This window comes from Oncorhynchus keta, chromosome 12 (assembly GCF_023373465.1).
Source record: "Oncorhynchus keta strain PuntledgeMale-10-30-2019 chromosome 12, Oket_V2, whole genome shotgun sequence".
Classification (NCBI taxonomy): Eukaryota; Metazoa; Chordata; class Actinopteri; order Salmoniformes; family Salmonidae; genus Oncorhynchus; species Oncorhynchus keta.
In genome coordinates, this window is record NC_068432.1 from 7,680,794 (window position 1) to 7,704,077 (window position 23,284).

General features: G+C 40.2%; 1 protein-coding gene across 3 annotated transcripts; it reads right to left on the minus strand.

Moving 5' to 3' along the window:
• Positions 1–1,403: 1,403 nt before the first annotated feature.
• Positions 1,404–22,999, minus strand: LOC118390923 (myelin protein zero-like protein 1). 3 transcript variants are annotated; one of them, XM_035781752.2, is made up of 6 exons: positions 22,583–22,998; positions 19,363–19,535; positions 18,056–18,269; positions 17,436–17,565; positions 14,490–14,610; positions 1,404–5,423 (listed from the first exon to the last, which is right to left on the minus strand). In XM_035781752.2, exons 1-6 carry the CDS (start codon positions 22,653–22,655, stop codon positions 5,322–5,324), a joined length of 813 nt encoding a protein of 270 aa, XP_035637645.1. In that variant the 5' UTR covers positions 22,656–22,998; the 3' UTR covers positions 1,404–5,321. The 3 variants fall into 3 exon arrangements, with proteins under 3 accessions (XP_035637645.1, XP_035637646.1, XP_035637647.1); XM_035781753.2 differs by having other exon boundaries at positions 14,502–14,610; positions 22,583–22,997; XM_035781754.2 differs by lacking the exons at positions 1,404–5,423; positions 14,490–14,610 and adding an exon at positions 14,806–17,164 and having other exon boundaries at positions 22,583–22,999.
• Between the last annotated feature and the right edge of the window lie 285 nt (positions 23,000–23,284).

Consider the following 23,284-nt stretch of genomic DNA (forward strand, 5'->3'; position numbering starts at 1 on the left):
AAAAACGATTAAAATGCAGCATAGGGTACGGTTTGTCAATTTTGAGAAGCCATAGACGGAATGAATCTAACTCAAGAAATCTGTCATTAATTTGAACGTTTTTGCCGAGATCTTAGTCGCGCAACTTTACATCCAAGATGTTTGGTGCAGTGTTTCTCAATGAAAAAACATGCATTAAAATGAGTCGTCTCTTGTGGAATGACAACAAAGACTTTATTGAATATTGAAGAATCCCTACTGTTGACCAATTCTTGACAAAGGGGCGTAGACTTCGGGCCCGAACTTCGGCTTGTCTTCAGAAAAAATGTGGCCCAAACAGCCGATAAAACCCTCACAGAAGTCTGAAACAGCACAAAATGTAGTCATCATATATGCACAAACTCTCCTGAACTGTTTTGGCTGGAAGCTTATGGACACTTTAAGCCTCGACACATTTCTACTTTCTTAAGAAGATATTCCTATCTACATGACAACATATTCCATTTCACCATTTCAGAATAATTCTCTCAGAAAACCTAAGGTAACCTCCCTCTGAAGTTTTCTGTGGAACTTCCAAGTTAGTGAGATGGTACCTGGATTGTTTTCTCCCATACATCAGTCCTAAAATACCAGAACAGTAAACATAGATATCCAAAACCACTATTTGGTCTGATAGCAATGCCGTGGAGTGCAACAGTGCCGGCCTTCACTGGAATAGAACAGGCCTCTTCCGTGGAAATGAGAACTGAGATGACAAATAATATCACCAGCACTTAGAGCAGTAACACACAAATTCTTATCATACTCAAACATCAGTGGTAAGACATTTTGTCACATGTGATAACCATCAGAGCTTCTGGGTTGAGGACTCTGATGGTTGACAAAATGTATTTCTGATTGCTGTTCCTCTGAACTCCAATTAGTGGCTACGTGAGATTTAATTTTGGTACTAATAGCTTAACAGTGAAAATGCTGTCAACAGGCCTCTTCCATGCATAATCAGAACAGATGTTGATAGTAAGGCTAATATAATTCTCCAGAACCGAAGGATGATGGTGACAAATAGGCAGGTTACGTACATATTTTAATCACTGTCCATATGGGCAATCAAGAAGCCATTTTTTTCCTACTGCCATTTAAAATCTCCAAGTGGAAGATCTTGTATCTTAATACTCGGATTTGTCAATTATGTTTAAAACACATGGTTATAATGTATGCAGTGGCCACACTTGTGACTTATCTGGCTGCTGGCCTCTGACATGCAAAATGTGTTTGGGTAAGAGTAGGGTACAGTTTCCCCTAGACGCTAGGGAAAACTTCACCCCGCAGCAAAGTTTGGAATGACTTCAAATGCTTGACTTGCAGAATTCCATCTGGTAAACAACCCAAAATACAATATTTGTAAACAATGACAGTCATTTAAATCAGGAAATGGCTTTTATATAACATTTGAACATCAGATACAGAGGTTTGTTTTTCTATATGTATAAAAAAACACATACAATGAAGGAAGTAAATAAATTAGAAAACAATAAAAGAGCGAGAGCAGGTGTTCAAGATGGTAGATGAAATACAAAAGGCACTAAATGTACTACATTCCAGTTAAGACATCGAACAGAAGAAGAAAAATAAAATCATATAGTGCTTGTGGTCTTTGATATGCGGGATATAGTGCAGGTTTTGCAACATACAATATTATATAAACAAGCACCAAATGACACACACTATATTGCTAAAAGTACGACTTCACACTTAAGACACGTAACAGTGGAATGGGTTTTGTAAACTGACACCGTAATTTTTTAGAATCTGAGCGGACTGTAAACAAAACGCTTTTTCATAATGCATTAAGGACAATACTACCTTAACTATTACCACACACACACACCCTCTAATACTGCATAAGCACAAGATAAGCTACAGTATTTTATGTATTTTTTGGAATGTAAATTGTCAATAACTTTTGCTATATTTTGCAGGACTAGTGGATAAGGCAGTTTTGGAATAAAGAAATTACTCTTCCTCTAGCACTCTTACGGTGATCAAAACCATTTTGTCAACAGCGAAAACATAGTTAAAAACACTAAAGATGGATTTTTAAGACATGACAGTGGAGGGCTCAGCATCAAGACAGAGCATTTAATAAAAATAAAAGATACACAATTTTAAATTGGAATTCTGAAACACATAATTGATTATTTTGTTAAAACACCAAGAGATACTACCATTGAGCAGAAAGGAATGGATTACAGTAAGGAGCACTATATTTGACGTACATTAAACTATCCATATACATAAATGTTGGTCGGGGTAAAACAACTGCATTTAGAAATCAAGGAAAACATTAAGAGGGGTTGAATGTCCTGATTTAGACTTGGTTTCAATTCTCCTCATTAGGAAATGCGACTGAAAACGAGCTTTGATGTGGGTGTCTAGTGTGTGTTTTGAACATGGGAAGAGTTTGCACTTTCACTCTACCGGAACAGTACACAGTTACAGTCACTCACCTTTCTAGATAACTTGAAACAGTGTAACCAGGTATTGTGTCTGGAAGTAGCCTAGCCTAGCTAGCAAGCTGGTCAACTTAATTTGCCAATTAGCTTCAGCTAGCTGGTGTGAGACCTTGGCAAAATTGGTTTGACTTTGGATAGCCCATCTGTGGGGCTAGTTAGGGACTGTCAATAAATTACACTATATAAATGGAACCAACATTTCTTGTTGCACACCTTTTAATTGTCTCATTAATTGCTGTGAATATTTGTACATGAATTTCAACAATTTACACTTGGTTTGAGGTCAAGTCATTGACATTTGGAGCTATTTGCATTTAAAAATATTGTCCCATGTACATTGTGTAATTCACTGATGGTCCCCAACTACGCTCATAAGGATATCTAATGTCAAACCAAATTCAACATGAACATTATATCAGGTCACGTGCAGCTGCGCTCCAAATTAATGATTACTTGGGCACTTCCAGCTGTGGACAGGTTTGCAATAACAGTTATCCTGGGGTTGAGTTTATGGTACCCTTCATTCCATGACATATAATTAGGAAAAAATTGTCTCACAAATCTGTTTTGTAAGAGACTGACTTTGACCCAAATTATCCTATTTACACTTTGTTGTCAATTCTGACACTAAAATAAATGTTTGACTCATAGACGCCACATAGCCTCTTCTCAAAAGGGAAAGTTGCTTATTACGTTCAGTTGCTCTTTAAACGGACTACTAATGCATCTCTTCCATCAAACATGATTGACTCATTGGAATAGAAACATTTGGCTTTGTAACATAAAATAAAGACTTATAATGTGAACCTTGAATATATTTAAAGCACAGTGAAACGTCAAAGTAGAGTTGTTAATGGAAGATATTTGGCACATGATATTATCAGTCTCACATGATCACGAAATCTAAAACAGATGTCAAAACCAAAATATGTCAAACAGGGTTTTTGTCATAATTAGTGCTTAATTAATAAATTACATGTAAACAGTGTATAATATCTATTCAATAAAAGCAATGTCAAAAAAAATGGTCATTGTCTATGTTTCCATTTAACAGTTCAGTTTCTAAGCCAGTGGCAGGTAGGGTTTTAGTCATGGATATATCAATGCAATGTGCCAACCTATAGGACAATACACCAAAGTAATTTCACCATGAGGCTTTCCGTGGCTGTATACCGGCGTGATATATGGAGTTAATCTAAATATGTTACAAGGTAACAATTTTGTGAAGGCAACATGATTGCAGACAAAACACCAATGCATTTCAGTTATCCTATATCTAAACCATCAATTTAACATCCAATGTGTTGGGACTGAGCTGATGGTTAACATGTTATCATGGTCCCTGGATTGTAAAACAAAATCACAACCAAAGCCTATGTATTTTACACTTTCTACACATGCAGTTAATGGACAGTGCCTTCAGAAAGTATTCACAGCCTGAATTTAAAAAAATATTATATTGAGATTGTGTCATTGGTCTACACACAATGTCAATGTTGAATTATGTTGTCATACATTTTTACAATGAGTTTACTCAACCCCTTTGTTGTGGCAAGCCTAAATAAGTTCAGGAGTAAAATGTGCTTAACAAGACACATAAGTTGCATGGACTTCCTTCCTAACTCTGTTGCCAGAGAGGAAGGAAACCGCTCAGGGATTTCACCATGAGTCCAATGGTGACTATAAAACAGTTAATGGCTGTGATAGGAGAAAACTGAGGATGGATCAACAACATTGTAGTTAGTCCACAATACTAACCTAAGTGACAGAGTGAAAAGAAGGAAGCCTGTACAGAATAAAAATATTCAAAAACATGCATTTTGTTTAAAGCACTAAAGTAAAACTTCAAAACATGTGGCAAAGAAATTAACTATGTCCTGAATACAGAGAGATATGTTTGGGGCAAATCCGACAACACATCACTGAGTAACACGCATGGTGGTGGCTGCATCATGTTACAGGTAACATGCTTGTTATTGGTAAGGACTAGGGAGTTTTTGTGGGGGGGGGAATAAACGGAATAGAGCCAAGCACAGGCACAAATCCTAGAGGAAATCCTGGTTCAGTCTGCTTTCCAACAGACACTAGGAGTCAAATTCACTTTTCAGTAGGACAATAACCTAAAACACAAGGCCAAATATACACTGGAGTTGCTTACCAAGACGACATTGAATATTCCTGATTGGCCTAGTTGCAGTTTGGACTTAAATGGGCTTGGAAATCTATGGTAAAACTTAAATGGCTGTCTAGCAAAGATCAACAACCAACTTGACAGAAATGTAAGAATTTTTAAATAATACATGTGCAGATACTTAACAATTCAGGTGTGTAAAGCTCTTAGAGGCTTACCCAGAACGACTCACAGCTGTGATAACTGCCAAAGGTGATTCTAACATGTATTGACAGAGGGGTGTGAATACTTATGTAAATCGACTATTTCTGTATTTCATTTTCAATAAATTTGCTAACAAAAACATGTTATCACTGGCATGTGGTATTGTGGGTAGCTTGGTAAAACAAAAAAAAACATATCCATTTAGAATTCAGGCTGTAACAGAATAAAATGTGGAGGACATCAAGGGGTATGAATACTTTCTGAAGACAGTGCTTCTCTAATCTCGGTATTGTATTAATCCTTGGTAGCGTAACTGTTTTACCACACACATGAACATGCAATGAATGCTTTCAGCAGACAAAAGGACAAATTAATGACAAAAAAACAATCTTTCAAAACAGCATAAATTCTAACCTTGTATTTAAACAACCCCCATCCACCCATCCCAAAGCAGCGTGCTATGGTGGCCTGTCCATTTTGGTCTCCAGTTCTCTTCAGTTTTTCCTTATGTCAGCGTAGACCACTGGCTCCATCTTGTGGAATGAGTTGGGGTTCTTGGTGCCTGTGTGATCCAACTGGGCGTATATCACCGGTCCCTGTTGTGATGAGCATGTGGATGGATGGGGAGATCAGGAAAAGGGGGGGGGGGGGGGGGGGGTTTGTGTTAGTAAAAATACATGTCAGACTGGTTCAGCTGTTAAGTTCAAATGGCCGACTGCAGATGGAAGCCTGTAACAACGGCAGATTGTAGCACAAAATAACCCCCCTCCCCGGGACTACATCTGGGCTGCTCTTGTCATCTTCAAGGTGAAATTTCAAACCCCCACTGAGCACTAACCTAAGAATCACACACACAAAAACAAAATCAGAGGAAACATACAGTGCCTTCAGGAAATAACCATACCCCTTGACTTACAGTATTCAAAATGTTGTTGCGTTAGAGCCCGAATTCAAAATTCTCACCCATCTACACACAATACCCCATAATGGCAACGTGAAACCAATTACATAAGTATTCACACCCGAGTCAATACTTTGTAGAAGCACCTTTTGCAGCGATTACAACTGTGAGTCTTCCTGGGTAAATCTCAGAGCTGTGGCTCCTGAGTGGTGCGGCGGTCTAAGGCACTGCATCAAGTGCTAAAGACGTCACTACAGACAACCTGGTTCGATTCCAGGCTGTATCACAACCGGCCATGATTGGAAGTCCCATAGGGCGGAGCACAATTGGCCCACCGGTGTAGACTGGCATTGTAAATAAGAATTTGTTTTTAACTGACTTGCCTAGTTAAATAAAGGTTAAATGGGGAAAAAAAGATTGCCCCAGATTTAAGTCAAAACCGTAACTCTGCCACATTCACAGTCTTCTTGGTAAGCAATTCCAGTGTATATTTCACCTTGTGTTTTAGGTTATTGTCCTGCTGAAAGGTGAATTTGTTTCCCAGTGTCTGGTGGAATGCAGACTGAACCATGTTTTCCTCTAGAATTTTGCCTGTGGTTAGCTCCATTACATTTACTTTTTAGCCTAAAAAAAAAATACTTTTCAGGTCCTTAATAATGATTACAAGTTTCATGACTCTCCTGGTCAAGCATCCAAGGCCTCAGATTAGCTTGGCAAATGGCTGACAGATAGCCAGACCCCTCTCTCTTACAGGAGAGGAGGGCTGGGCCCGTTTTATGACACCTCACGCCAATCGTAAATTGTATGCAGCAGACAACTCCTTTTGGTCTCTAGTATCAAGATTGGAATGTCTTTGTTACAAAGACATTTTGCTACCCAAAAACTCTAACGACCAAAGACTGAACATTTGACACAATATTTCTAAGCTACGAATGGTAAGAATGGTCAGTGAGGATCGAAAGAATAATCATGTCATATTGCTTATTTTGTGATGCTATTAAAAGCTGTATAAACTAAATTACTGTAACTTGAAGAGTCAGGTTTACATCCTTTACATTGTGTAGGAAATATCAAGAACAATTCAACTATTTTTGTTAAGATAGGAATGTGATTTTAGCTTTCTAACGAGATCATAGTTAACGTCATTGGGATAGTGGGCAGCATTGGGAAGTTTGGATGAAATGCATGCCCATAGTAAATTGCTTGTTACTCAGGCCCAGAAGCTAGGATATGCATATAATTGGAAGATTTGGATAGAAAAACTGTTAAAATAATGTCTGTGAGTATATCAGAACTCATATGGCAGGCAAAACCTGAGAAAAATCCAACCAGGAAGTGGGAAATCTGAGGATTGTAGTTGAAGTGATTGCCTATCCAATATCCTGTGTCTGTGGGGTCAGATTGCACTTCCTAACGCTTCCAGTAGATGTCAGTCTTTAGAAGTTGTTTCAGGCTTCTATTGTGAAAGGGGAGAGAATAAGAGCTGTTTCAACAAGTGGTCAAGCTGAAAGACATTAGTTTAGTCTTGCGCGAGGTTCATTCCCTTACTAATGAAAACAGTATTGTCCGGTTGAAACATTATTGAATATTTATGATAAAAACATCCTAAAGATTGATTATATACATCGTTTGACATATTTCTATGAACTTTAATGGAACTTTTTTAACTTTTCGTTTGTGCATTTGGATTACTGGACAAAACGCGCAAACAAAAAAGGTGGTATTTGAACATAAAGATGAACTTTATCGAACAAAACAAACATTTATTGTATAGAGACCTATTTATGACTTTTGTGACACCTCTTTGGTTGGAAAATGGCTGTATGGTTTTCTGTGGCTAGGCGCAGACCTAACATAAATCGCATGGTGTGCTTTCGCCGTAAATCCTTTTTGAAAATCGGACGCAGCGGCTGGATTAACAAGTAGTTTATATTTAATCCTATGTGTAACACTTGTATCTTTCATCAATGTTTATGATGAGTATTTCTGTAATTTGATGTGGCTCTCTGCAATTTCACCCAGATGTTTGTTTGAGACAATGCATTTCTGAACATAACGCGCCAATTTCAAATGAGGTTTTTGGACAAAGATATACTTTATCGAACAAAACACACATTTATTGTCTAACATGAAGTCCTGGGAGTGCCATCCGGTGAAGATCAAAGGTTAGTGATTCATTTTAACGCTATTTCTGACTTTTGTGACACCTCTCCTTCTTTGGAAAATGGCTGTATGGTTCTCTGTGGCTAGGCGCTGACCTAACATAATTGCATGGTGTGCTTTTGCCGTAAAGCCTTTTTGAAATCGGACACTGTGGCTGGATTAACAATAAGTTTATCTTTAAAATGGTGTATAATATGTTTGAGGAATTTTAATTATGAGATTTCTGTTATTTGAATTTGGCGCCCTGCAATTTCACTGGCTGTTGGCGAGGTGGGATGCTCACGTCCCGAACGATCCCAGAGAGGTTAATGTGCAACGGACATGAAAACTAAGCCACGCCCCGAATGAGGTCAGAAGAGCATGTCAGTGTGATGGAACCACCCTTTTCGACCAGAGTGCTCAAAAGGACTCGCTAAGGATTAACGGACCAGCAGAAGTGAAGCATGAGCTAAATGTTGAAATGGTTGAAACTCTAAATCCAGAAAATGTGTAGCCAGGCTGAAAATGGTTAGAACTTTAACTCTCCACACGAGGTGAAGAAGATAAAGACCAAAACATTTGACAGACTGAATCTGTGCATGTAGAACTTTGACTATCTACCCGAGGAAGAAAAGCAGAAAGAAGCTCACCTCAGACAATCACTGGTGAATCATTAAAGCGACAGACAACTAAGGACATTGTGACCTCTGATGGACAATCAGAGCCTTACACCCACGGGAGAGCCCACATCCTTCCGACAGGGCTTGGTTCTGACTGAGATAGACGAAAGAAGGCATTCACCACATGAATACATTTGTTACTTTCTTACCAAGCAGGTGGTTGTTCATGTGCAAGGCATATGATTAATGTGAGAATAGTTATAGAAATTTATCCACAATAAATGTCCCTTTCTCCATCTCCCCCCACTCCCTCTGTGTAATAAGCAGTCATCTTGTCAGTCCACTATGGACCTTTGTATGTGTATTCTGTGTTATTATTTCATTAATTAGTAAGTAAATACATTTGTACTGGATAATCACAAAAGGCTGGGGTTCTTGCGGATTCAAGAGGTCTGCGACGTTCAGAATGAGACTGATATGAGGTAATGATTAATAAGTGACTTATTAACCAATAAATAACTGATTTCTTCCGAATTAAACTCAAGATTATAACTCGTTAAACAACTTCTTCCGTGGTGTCCTTATGAGTACATTTTTACACAAGTATTTTAAAATCGAGCAACAACGAAAACATAATTAGTTGATTCGATACATAAATCAGATTAATAGCAGTCATGTCACTACACAAGCATAACCAAAACATGATGCAGCCACCACTACACTTGAAAATATGTACAGTGGTACTCAGTAATATTTATTTTCTATTTGCCCCAAACACATTGTATTCACATCAAAAAGTGAATTGCTTTGCCACATTTTTTAAAGTATTACTTTAGTCCTTCCTCTCCTGCAACTGAGTTAGGAAGGACACCTGTATCTTTGTAATGAATGGGTGTATTGATACACCATGCAAAATGTTATGAATAACTTTACCATGCTCAAGGGGAATTTCAATGTCTGCTTTTTTCATTTTTACCCATCTACCAATAGGTGTCCTTTGCGAAGCGTTTGAAAACCTCCCTGGTCTTTGTGGTTGAACGTGTGTTTGAAATTCACTGCTCGACTGATGGACCTTACAGACAATTGTATGTGTGGGGTACAGAGATGAGGTAGTCTTTCAAAAATGATGTTAAACACTATTATTGCACAAAGAGTGAGTCCAGTCCATGCAACTTATTATTTGACTTGTTAAGCTAATTTTAACTCCTGAAGTTATTTAGGCTTGCCATAACAAAAAGGGTTGAACATTTCAGCTTTACATAAAAATAACAATTGTCTACATTTCTGAAAACATCATTCCACTTCGAATTTATGGGGTATTGTGTGTAGGCCAGTGACAAAAAAAATCTCAATTTAATCAATTTTCAATTCAGGCTGTAACAACTAAATGTGGACAAAGTCAAGGGGTGTGAATACTTTCTGAAGGCACTGTAGATGGTGAGGAAACAACACACAAACAACTGAAAAGTACAGTACAGTACACAGGAATGTAGCAACCACAGATCTGCCCCGACACGTCTCTTAATGTAATAAGGGAGATGCGCCTCTCATGACGTCCCTCACAAGATCAGCAAACGAAACAAGTCGACTGGCAAAGTTGACCGTAAACAAACGCCTCTCAGACAGACAAAGCATAAGGTCATTTTTTCCCCATAATCCTTCAATATCAGTTTAAATCAGAGGACTCCTATGAACGTTCATAAGCAACACCTTCATAGGCACTAAATGAACATCTATGCATGCTTATGTCAGCAACAGCAGCTTCGCAAAAGGATATGCCGTGACACTCCGGCCTGCTGTTGTTGACATAAGCATTTTGAGTTTAACCTAAATGAGAGGTCTCATAGTACATTAACAAGTATTGTATCTTGTTAATCACCAATCATAGTACTGGAAAGCTACAGGATGTGTGGGCTTTTGTTTCAGTCCAGCACCAAAGCACCTCATCAATTCAATAATAATTGATGACTATTTGGATCAGGTGGGTTACTGCTGGGATAGAACAAAAGCCTGCTCCAGGCTCAGGGTTGGTGACCACTGAAGTCAGTCTGTAGTGAAGGGGTATTCACCTACAGTACTTAAAGGCTGCAATGTCTACAGGCCTCCATCTTAGACTTAAAGGGACATTACACTTCAAAATCAAAGCTTTCAAATGTTTTCAGACCTTAAAAGTAATCCAACTTCAAGATAAATCCAAATTAGGGCTGGGCAGTATACCGTATTTTACTATATACACCGGTATTGATGCAACGGACCGGTTTGGGTTTTTACTGTACCTTCTAAAACGGTATTTGAATGTTTGGTTTGTTAAATGTGATAGACTGTGTGCAACGTCCATTTTTATAGTTTACACTGCTACTTGAGTCATCTCTCTCTGCTACAGTGGGGCAAAAAAGTATTTAGTCAGCCACCAATTGTGCAAGTTCTCCCACTTAAAAAGATGAGAGAGGCCTGTAATTTTCATCATAGGTACACTGCAACTATGAAAGACAAAATGAGAAAAGAAATCCAGAAAATCACATTGTAGGATTTTTAATGAATTTATTTGCAAATTATGGTGGAAAATAAGTATTTGGTCAATAACAAAAGTTTATTTCAATACTTTGTTGTATACCCTTTGTTGGCAATGACAGAGGTCAAACGTTTTCTGTAAGTCTTCACAAGGTTTTCACACATTGTTGCTGGTTTTTTGGCCCATTCCTCCATGCAAATCTCCTCTAGAGCAGTGATGTTTTGGGGCTGTTGCTGGACAACACGGACTTTCAACTCCCTCCAAAGATGTTCTATGGGGTTGAGATCTGGAGACTGGCTAGGCCACTCCAGGACCTTGAAATGCTTCTTTCAAAGCCACCCCTTCGTTGCCTGGGCGGTGTGTTTGTGATCATTGTCATGCTGAAAGACCCAGCCACGTTTCATCTTCAATGCTCTTGCTGATGAAAGGAGATTCACTCAAAATCTCACGATACATAGCCCCATTCATTCTTTCCTTTACACAGTACAGTCGTCCTGGTCCCTTTGCAGAAAAACAGCCCCAAAGCATGATGATTCCACCCCCATGCTTCACAGTAGGTATGGTGTTCTTTGGATGCAACTCAGCATTCTTTGTCCTCCAAACACGATGAGTTGAGTTTTTACCAAAAACTTATATTTTGGTTTCATCTGTCCAAATGACATTCTCCCAATCTTCTTCTGGATCATCCAAATGCTCTCTAGCAAACTTCAGACGGGCCTGGACATGTGTCCCCCTGCTTAAGCCAGTACGTCTGGCACTGCAGGATTTGAGTCCCTGGCGGTGTAGTGTGTTACTGGTGGTAGGCTTTGTTACTTTGGTCCCAGCTCTCTGCAGGTCATTCACTAGGTCCCCCGTGTGGTTCAGGGATTTTTGCTCACCGATCTTGTGATAAGCCAGAAATCTTGCTTGTTTGTAGGTGACCAAATTTTTATTTTCCACCATAATTTGCAAATAAATTCATTAAAAATCCTACAATGTGATTGTCTGGATGTTGTCTGTCATAGCTGAAGTGTACCTATGATGAAAATTACAGGCCTCTCATCTTAAGTGGGAGAACTTGCACAATTGGTGGCTGACTAAATACTTTTTTGCCCCACTGTATATCTCCATGACACATTCCACGCAGTCTGCATGGGTTCAGTCTGCATGGTAAATGCAGCAATGTTGATGACGATGCTGTTTTCACTTTGCTTCTTAATATAAATCCACTAGCGTTCTATAATTATACGTTTGTGTTTCTTACATCTGCAAAAGGCTTGGTTTGTCTTTTCTTAGCAAGTTGGGCCTAAATCGTGTTAGCCGCTAATACTAAAATCGCTAGTTAGCTGGCTACCTAGCTAATAAATGTAGATTCAGAGTAAACATAACTAGCTATACAGCCCGATAGTACCAGTAATGGTGTAGAACCAGCATGTTGTTTGTGCAACAGTGTTTTCTAAATCAAAGAGGAATACGTAAATATGTTAGCTACATGAAGTAGCTAAGAGAAAACATTGCTCTAAATCGGAAGTCAAATCGCAATTGCAATATTTGGTTAAAAATAAGGTCTAGATTGGTTGCCCGTATCCTGCAGCCCTACGTGGCATCATAAATGATCTCAAATGAGTGCAGGAAATGCAGAAATGTATTCATTGTTTTAAGTTGAACTGAACTATATAAAACAATCAGACTGGATAAAGACCCATTAAATTAACTTAGAATGTATGTGCTGCCACCCTAGGGTAACACACTACTCATAAAGCAAAACGTATAACTTTTATAGTCATACTGTCAACATAAAAATAAAATACTGTGATTATATTATGTCCATATCACTCTAGTCCACATCCAATGCCAATTGTTGTGTAAATCCATCTACTTGTCAACCCCAAATGAATGGGAAAGACAAGCAATGCAAAATGGTGCTTATCTTTTCCATTGATTTTAGTTTGAGGCATATACAGTGGCAAGAAAATGTATATGAACCCTATGGAATTACCTGGATTTCTGCATAAAGTAAACAAGTTATCTGATCTTCATCTGAGTCACAACAATAGACAAACATTGTGACCTAGATGAAGATCAGATCAAATGTTATGACCAATTTATGCAGAAATCCAGGTATTTCCAAAGGTTCACATACTTTTTCTTGCCACTGTAGCTGGATCTATAAAACACATGGCCTGGGACATGGACTCATCTCGACATTAGACTACTTTCTGAGGTCTGAAAACAAATGACAAATTACATTTGAGTGTGTTAATACCTGTGATTGGTTAGGCAGTGTGTCCACCTGGGTTGTGTTCAGTAGATAGAATTGTCAACATTTTGTTACAATGTTCCTGTATTTAATACGACCCTGGTTTTCCAGGTCTGAAATCAGATGTATGAAAAACTAAAGAAGCCATCAAGGAGATCAGCTTGAAACCCTATGCTGTAGTAGTCAAATGTTGGCTTGTCAATGATGATAATAGAGTTGGCAAGAGCACAAATAGATCTGGGTGAGGGTAATGCTGTAGTGCAGATGAAATCCTGCGACTAGCAAGGTTTGGCTGCCAGACAGACAACCTGCCCGCTCGACCCCATTCCCTCCTACAGACGATCTCTGGAGACCTTCTCCCATTCCTCATCAACTCATCCCGGGCCACTGGCTGCATCCCCTCTGACATCAAAATGGCCCGAGTCACTTTCCTTCTCAAGAAACCAACACTCGACTCATCTGACGTCAAAAACTATAGACCTGTATCCCTTCTTTCTAAAACACTTTAGCGAGCGATCTTCTTGACCCAAACCAGTCAGACATCAAGAAGGATCACTCAACAGACTGCTCTTCTCTGTGTCGCAGAGGCTCTCTGCACTGCCAAAGCCGACTCTCTCCTCTGTTCTCATCCTCCTAGGTCTATCTGCTGCCTTCGACCTTACCTAAAAACAAGAAGCGGTGCAGGTTCTAATCCAGGCACTTGTCATCTTCCATCTGGACTACTGAAATTTGCTGTTGACTGGGCTCCGCGCTAGTGCCATCAAACACCTGCCACTGCAGCGTTTTCAACCTTCTTAAGTACTCCAATGTCACCCCACTCCTCCGCACACTCCACTGGCTGCCAGTCAAAGCTTGCATCAACTACAAGACCATGGTGCTTGCCTACGGAGCAGCAAGAGGAACTGCCTCTCCCTACCTTCAGGCTATGCTCAAACCCTACACCCCAACCAACCTGAGCACTCCGTACTGCAACCTCTGGTCTCTTGGCATTCCCACCCCTACGGGAGGCCAGCTCCTAGTCGAAGCTCTTACGAAACTTACTATGCCTGTAATATGTGGTTGTCCCACCTAACCATCTTAAGATGAATGCACTAACTGTAAGTTGCTCTGGATAAGCGTGTCGGCTAAATTACAAAACATGTCAAATGTAGTGCATCTCAGCTCTAGTTAGTTAGTTAGAGGATCCCTCTCCACCCTGTAAGTGTCCCCTGGGCGACAGTGGGTGTGGATGGTTGGTTTGTCACTCACTGTAGCTCCTACCTGGACCGGGGTGGAGTGGCTGCTACACCTGGAGCCCTCCAAGCTGGACTCTGGTTTCTTCCCCCCCGGGCGTGTGGCGTGGGAGCTCACACTCTCCACTGACGTGCAGCTAGTTTTTGCGCCGGGTGAGGGGTTTGCAAACCAGAGGTTTGTTTTGTGCAGTTCAGGAAGCGTTGGCGCACAGAGAAATAGGCGACATGGAAAGATACAGACACAGACACACACAGGAGAAGACTTACGGGACAAAAATGCAAATGAGAAATGGGCAGATTCTGCATGGGTTATGTGGCACATTTTTAAATGACTGCTCCTAGTGGTTGGGAGGAGAGGTTTGCAGGAGTGACAGGCATTGGGTAGAGACAATGTACTGGAAGTTTAACAAAGCATTTGTATGGGCACCAGGAGCAAATTCAAATAAAGGTTGTCGTTCATCCTATGGAAGACAATAACTGATCAACTGGTCACCCACTTGAGAGATTATTTGTGTGTACATTCAGATGTGTACATACCAATGTCAATCAGTCGTCTACTAAACACTGAAGAGCAAACATGGCACTCTAAAAGAAACACACAGACCATGTATATGTCCCAAATGGCACCCTATGCCCTAAATAGTGCACTGTTTGACAAGAGCCCTATAGGCCCTGGTCAATAGTAGTGCACACAATATAGAAAATAGGGTGCCAATTGAGACGCAACCCCATATCCTCCATATTGAATAATAGGATCAGTTTGTTCACTCTACAAGATCTCTCAGCGCACATCTAACCAGGGGATGTATTAAGCGTCTTAGTTTAGCCTACTCTATGTACATTTGATTTAAAATACATAAAATATAATTTATACATTTAAAAAATGATTCCAGAAATTAATCTGAGGTGGCAGGTAGTCTAGCGATTAGAGCGTTGGTCCTGTAACCGAAAGGTTGCTGAGCCGACAAGTTGAAAAATCTGTAGTTGTGCCCTTGAGCAAGGCACTTAACCCTAATTGCTCCTGTAAGCTAAGTGACTAAAAGGTCATCTTGAAACTGTTAGCATTTAGTTTTTTGTGAGACTTGAACATATGCATGTCGTTCAGAAGGTATGTTAGAGGAAACATATCACAGTGAGACAGAAGAGGGAGGGATTAGTGGTTAGTAGTCGATGAGTGACATGTGAGTGGCAGACAACATGAACGTTAGATGACAAGCCAAGCTTAACGATGCGCTTTTTATCCTTCACTGTGGGCACTGACAGACATGATATCTCTCGTCTTTCTACATCGTTGTCAATAATTATGGTGGATTGGATGATAGGCTAATTATTTAAAAAACGTCCCGAATTGAGTCAATGCAGTTTTAATCGCAGTGTTAAAAAAAATGATCTATTTTAATCTAATGTGATATCCACCCAAACAAAATGATTTTAGCCAAGATAATTTCAGGAAAAAATAAAGTTGCAGACATTGGTGTTTAATACCCATTACAATTAGGGAGGGGCAACTTTGATGGCACTGGGGGCCACAAAATCTGAACTTATGAGGAGCCGTAGTTGCTTGCGGGTCTGTGTACCCACATCCATGCATGCAGTCAGAGCTGCCCCTAGCATTTTGGGGGCATTATTGCAATTCTATACTTTTTGCCATGGGGCGTAGAGAAAATATTGCAGTTTTAAAGCAAGTTTGTTGAAATTCTACACATTTTACCATGGGGCTGAGAGAAGATTTTGCAATTGTATAATTAATTTCAAGCAATTATACTGATTTTGCCATAGGGCGGAGAACAATGTTTGCAGTTTTTAATATGTTTCGAGAGTGACTAACAAAATCAAAAATGTGGTCCCCCTTCAGTAATTTGACCATGATTACTACAAGTTTAGATAGCTGGCAAGACAAACTTACCAATCTTAAAAATATAAGCTGACATGGGCTAATTGAGTGACTGCAAGTGTCTGACATGAGAAAACTGCTGATGCACAATCAAATTTTGAACTTGCACCTACTATTCTAACTCTCAACATTAAGTGGAGACCCCTACTGAGTTGGGGGGAAAAGGGGAGCTGCCGCCAAATGCCCATTCCTGCATTAAATCATCAGGAGTCCGTCTTAGTCTACGACTTTCGCTAAGTTTACGATTCCGTTAGTCAGCACTTGCCCTACTGATTTGGATGTGCGTCAACTAATGCTTTATATTAGGCCTTAGTCATGAAAAAACCTTGACACCAATCATGTGATGCAGAGAGAAAAGAGAGAAGCGTCTAAACATCTAGTCAGAACTAGCGTGACGTCCTCTACTCATATCTCTCATCCAGCCGCGTCCTTCGAATTAGTTTTCATTTAAGGTTATGTCGGACACAAACATTTTTAATCAATCACAAACATGTTACTGTATTATTCCAAGAGAGGGCACAAGCGACAATCTACCATAACCCAACCCCCATATCCCATACAGCGGAGTTAAGGTCTGCTGACTAAGAACGTGCGTGTACTGGGAAGTAGAGAGAAGAGATATTGATGGAATGCCCCACAACCCAACAGGCCATTAAAACATCAGTTTGAAAAAAGACAACTATGAACATCTGATGCATAATTTCTGGAGAGATTAAGTTCCTTTAACATGGGCCAGCATCCCTGTGGAATGCCTTTGACACCATGTAGAATCCATGCCCTGACGAATTGAGGCTGTTCTGAGGGAAAAAGAAAGGGTGCAACTCAATATGAGAAAGGTATTCCTAATGTTTGGTATTCTCAGTGTATATCACCAAGATAAAGAGTCCTCTGTGTGATTTCATCTGTTTGATCAAATATTTCATATTATTTCAATTTTAGATACCTCCTAAAATACTCTACAGATACTGACGGTCAGGTGCAATGATTGATACTGACCAAAGTAAAGTTGTTCAAGTACTATTAAAGCCATCTACTACCTTGATGGTAATACAAGGGAGAATGCCTTACCCTTCGTATTCATGGGTGGTTTGATGCCTCTTGATGATCAGGCAGGTAACCACAGAGATGAGGATAAGCCCAATGACGGCGCCACACACGGCGGCCACTACGACGGCCGTGTTGTCTTGAGGGAGAGACTCTGCAAAACAAGACAGCGTAAGCCTCATCATACAACATAACAATTACGTTACAAAGTCACAGCTGTGCAAATACTACTAGGACCCTACACATTTTTTTAAATTGAACTTAGTAGGGAATCAATTAAATGTATTGAAGTCTATCATAATACATTAAATAATGCATCAGTGAAAATGGAATTTGGGAGAAAAAAAAAACGGATTTTGGAAAAACAAATAATACCAATTTTATAGGGCCCTATACTACCAGTTCAATGTTTGAGACGTTAAATGTTTGAGACGACAGTGTTAAAATTGTGAATCTCTTGTACGTGTGTTTCTCAGTCCCTGGTTAGTAAGATATGATTAATTGCTCAGTTGGTTTGTTTGGTGAAATGTATTTTCTGGCTGTTTTATTCCAAGTCATCCTTCAACGTGAGAGACATTGGTCAGGTCCTATTTAAAAGTGAATTGAGTTTTGCTGTACTGTTGTGAATCTATTTGCAAGTTTACCTTTGATGACGACCTTGAGCTGTGTCTGAGCGGCAGTGCCAGATATGTCAGGCGGGTTAATCACGGCACATGAGTAGGTGCCATTGTCGTTGAACTGCGCCTCAATTAAATGGACTGAGGCATCTTTTTTGTTCAGGTCTCCCGCCCATTTCACCCTGTCTTTGAATTGAGCCACACTCCCTGGGTAGTGGTTTGCAGAAGTGTAATAGAAAATCTAAAAAAAACAAATAATATAAAAAGATAGATTTTTTTTTATATAAGAATGACTGAAGAGAAATAGATTGCGCAAGAATTGCACACAATGTTAGCGTCCCATATGACACCCTATTCCCTTTATAGTGCACTTCTTCTGAGTATGCCCATGGGGCTCTGGTCAAAATCAATACACTAGGCTATATAGGGAATAGGTTGCCATTTGAGACATAGCCAATGACTAAGGACTCATAACAGGAAATGGGAAAGACAAGCAAACAGGTTTAACCGTTGGGATGCTTATGGCTTACCTACATGACTGGGCACTTTTGCCAAGAAACAGCTAAGCTTCCCCTGATACTGTGTGTTATGTTCATATCTGCTACTGTACCAAACTGATGGGCAATTTGTTTAGCATTTACATGACAGACAAATATCCTTAATAGTAATTTTGTTTAAAAGTTGAGTGGACAAATAACCGTTCGCATTAGTGTGGGTGTTGGTGACTCCCTCTCCAACTGCACTCTGTTACGAGGCCGGATACAAGCACAGCATTATGGGCAAGATGAGCCAGCTAGCTAGATCTCTAGGGGAGGGAAATGGGAATAGGGGGACTAGTTACGCTTGTTCCTGCCATTTCCATTCAAATCCCAGCATTGCAAATGTTAATTAACCTTCAGAAACTACTCTGTCAGGCTGAACACACTTTCCACATAAACAGATCAAAGTTACTGCCTCACTCAATGAGTTGTGGGTCATGTTCATTTGGCCACGCAATATATTTTTTTGAAAGAGGAAACAAAAATCTATATACATATTGACCTGAACCAGAGGAGGGAAGGAGCACTGAATGCAATGCTTAAGTTTGGAGAAACAAGAAAGGGAAGGACACAGATGGTCAGGAAGAAGTGGCCTAGAACATAACACAACCCTCCTCAGGCTCCTTTCCTTTCATTGGACCAGTCACAAACACACACGCAAACTGCCTCACTCTTTTCTGTGGCAGTGGGCCTAAATAATAGCAGGAAACATGTTGTGCTAGAACACCCATTGGTGGACGATCTGAGAGGAAGCTCTTGGGAGTTTCATGGACCTCAGAAAAAGAAAGGACTCACGGAAACAGCGCTTCCGGCATCGGATCCCGCCGGGCAAAACGACCAGATGACTGTGGCTGCACTGCTGATCACTTCCCTGGACTTGAAGGAACACTTGAGGATCCCCGTGGTGCCATTCTCAACCAGCACTTCCGCCGGGGCGTACAACTCTATAGCGAATGTTCGATTTATACCTGTTGATAAAGAACCAACATTCAATTTCTTGCTTAATGTATTCAACGTTGAGAAGCTTGGAGGGACTGGGACTCTTTAGGCACTTAAGCTTTGATGCTTTATAGCTGCTTGGCCTAAGTTTGCCTAATACAGCAAACTGTTACCTTGGTTACCCCATGTATATTCAGTCTGAAAGTAGTCAGAGTCTCAAACCAGAATGTTGAATAAAATTGTTAAAATGTACTTCACCGGTTGTCCGTGCTGTTGGTCATTTTGACAGTAGTAAGTGAAGATAAAATGTCCACAAGAAAGTATTATTAACCTGACTTTTTGGGGTGCCGGTCTGTATATGGCTCAGTCGGCTTGTATTTTCAATCTCCTGAAGCATTGCACGCGATGCACAATATGTAAACAATACATTACATTTACATTTAAGTCATTTAGCAGACGCTCTTATCCAGAGCGACTTACAATAGCCAAACGTTGTCGACCGAAGCACGTTTCCTCACATTCAGCTGGAAGTACCTGCATCTCACTGCAAATTCAGCAACGTTCGATCAGTGGTTTGGTTTCTCTCAGCCATTGTTAACATACTTTGCAAGTGTTTACGTCGTGTGCAAATTGCGCCAGTATTGAAAATACAAACCGACAGAACCATATACAGACCAGCATATTAAAAGTCGGGCTAATAACACTTCCCTGTGGACATTTTGTCTCAGATGACATCCAACAAAGACAAAATTCAGCTGACAACAGGTAAAATAAAATCAAATTAAGTTTATTCAACATTCTGACTTGTAATGGGACTGTTTGGAAATGTTGAGCCAACAATGTAAGAGACGAAAGTGTAAGTCTTCCACTCTCGGATTCTAAAAGGCACTGGGCGTGAGTCATTTCCAGCTATCGGGTAAAGAGGACAAAGACATTCGCCTCTGTGTTCTTACAACAATCTGTGTTAGTGTTGTTTTGATACCAGTATCGCGATACTAGGAAGTAAGGAAGCAAAGGAAACAAAACATGAAGTGAAACAGTCCTAATGTTTATAAAAAATAAAATAATCAAAAACTGCCTTGTCGTCACCCAGAGTCATATTTGTTTATTTTGCAAGCTACAGCACACAATATTTTACAAGAGTAGGTTTTAAAAAGGACCAGAAATAAGTCTACTTCTGGGTTTTTGCCAAAGAAAATCTGGTATCGCTATACTGCTATTGTGACAACACTAATCTGTGTTTACTAGTTTTTCATAGCTTAAAGCCTATACAGCGAGTTGTTCAACAGATTTCTGTACATATTTGACATCTTCTCCAGTTAGAGAGAGCCAGGTCAGAGAGGAAGGAATGCAGTGACAAAAACATGCTGACAGTGCAGAATGCAATAATAAAACAGCTGGACACTTTCCCTGCAAGCCTTTGAATTTCAACCCAAACAACCCAAACAACACACATAGAAACCAAATCCATTGGAAGTGATATGATATGGCATCTCAAAAGTGCAGTAGACAACAAATGATGCATTCAAATAACCATGACATTTGAACTTTTACACCAAAAAAAAAAGCCAGATGTTTCACCGGATGTATAAATCTGAAGCATCCAGTTGGAATTTCCACTACCCACCAAATATGGCGAGGAGAGGAAGCCAGTGGCCGAGTACGGAGCGATATGGAATTGGGCCAACATTCTGCAGATTTTCTCATCGAAAAAAAGCCTGATCTCAATTAGGGACGGCCGATACCAGTATTGCAATAGTCATTAGTATCGTGGCAAGGAAACAATTTTCTGACAATTTTTTGGGCCTTCCTCTGACTCAGCCTAGTATATGGATGTCAGGAAGCTTGGCCCCAGTGATGTACTGGGCTGTACGCACTACCCTCTGTAGCACCTTAAGGTCAGATGCAGCGCAGTTGCCATAACAGGCAGTGATGCAACCGGTCAGGATGCTCTCGATGGTGCAGCTGTAGAACTTTTTGAGGATCTGAGGACCCATGCCAAATCTTTTCAGGCTCCTGAGGGGGAAAGGTGTTGTCGTGCCTTCTTCACAACTTTCTTGGGGTGTTTGGACCATGATAGTTTGTTGGTGATGTGGACACCAAGGAAGTTGAAACTCTCAACCCGCTCCACTTCACTGCTGTCGATGTTAATGTGGGCCTGTTCGGCCCTCCTTTTCCTATAGTCCACGATCAGCTCCTTTGTCTTGCTCACATTGAGAGAAGTTGTTGTCTTGGCACCACACTGCCAGGTCTGACCTCCTCCCTATTGGCTGTCTCATCGTTGTCTGTGATCTGTTGTGTTGTCAGCAAACTTAATGGTGTTGGAGTCGTGTTTGTTTACAAGGAGTTCAAGTGTGAAATGTAGTTATTGCACATGCACACATGCTCCCTGACAGAAATATGCAAATGCATGTTAGAATGCGCCAATAGGATCTCGCTGGTTCGTGCATGGCTTTGCCCACCTCCTTGCGTGTTCTGCCCACTATAAAATAAAAAAAATCCCCCCCATTGAAAAATAAACAAATGAACTATCATAGTTATGAATATCGTAGCCAAAAATGACATGAACTAAGTTTAAATCTTTTTTAACTTGCTGTAATTTGAATCCGTCATATTTAGCCAATTCGTTGGTAAATTCTTAGTTATCACGCCAAAACAATAGATTCAGAAATATTTAGAGGTCATTAAGTCAACAACATGTGTCAAGTGTCACAACGGGCACACTCGCGTATCTTGAGATATTCTTTGGTTTTGTGCCAACTAGTTACATTACCTAGCAAACAAGTTAAGCTAATCAGACCCCATAATTTAGGAATCTAACCAACTGGCAAGTACTCTAGTTACGATCTGCATCACATGCCTTAATTAGAAATACGACTATCGTACCAAGTCACGCACTAACGTTACTAACTAAAGCCAACTAGTATCATCGTTTAGCTAGGTACAGTAGCCAGCTAACTAAAGCATATTATGTTAGCAATTATCTAGCATGCAAAGTACTGTACTCGCTAGCTCACTAGCTAGCCATCAACTATTGCGATCATATTGTTATCAGCTTAGCTTGAGCAGTACTTACCGAAAATAAGACATAAGGTTATTCCACATAGTAAAACACAATTGCACGCTGGGTTTGTCCGTCTTAACTCCATAATTTAGAATGTATCAATATTGCCCTCCCTGTTTTTAGGTCTAACGTTAACCAGCGTCCAGCTGCTCATCCACTGCACCCTCTTCCTGTAAGCAATGTTCGTGGGGCGTCCAAGCCCTAAACAGCGCTTGACTGGCGGCACCGTCTCCCAGGCTGCGTGCCGCTCTCAAGACCAGAGCCAACCGATACAAGTATCAACGAGCAACAGAACCAGAAAGCTAAAGCCTAATGATGTGGAAACCAAGGACTTCTGAAGCCTTTTGGGCTTTCACCAAATTGTGCTGAAAAATAGTAAATTACTCAAGAGTTTTTAACACAATGACCATTAGGGACCTCTGCTGGTCAGCAATGAAAAGCAGCGTTTGATGTTCATATAGAAGGTTATTCCACAATATATCACATATCGTGGTTAGTCGTGGGTTTTAGCGCTATTGTCACTTACAGGTTCGCACCTTCCATCTTGCTTCCCTGTTTTTCTGTAAATCCCAATTTTTTGCTGTCAAAAACGGTGAATCTATGGCATTATTTAGGATAGAAGCTTGGGATGAACGAGTTACGAATTTACGGACAAGGGTGGTCCAATTAAAAAGAATTCCTTACGGACATATTTCACATGCTCCTAATAAGACA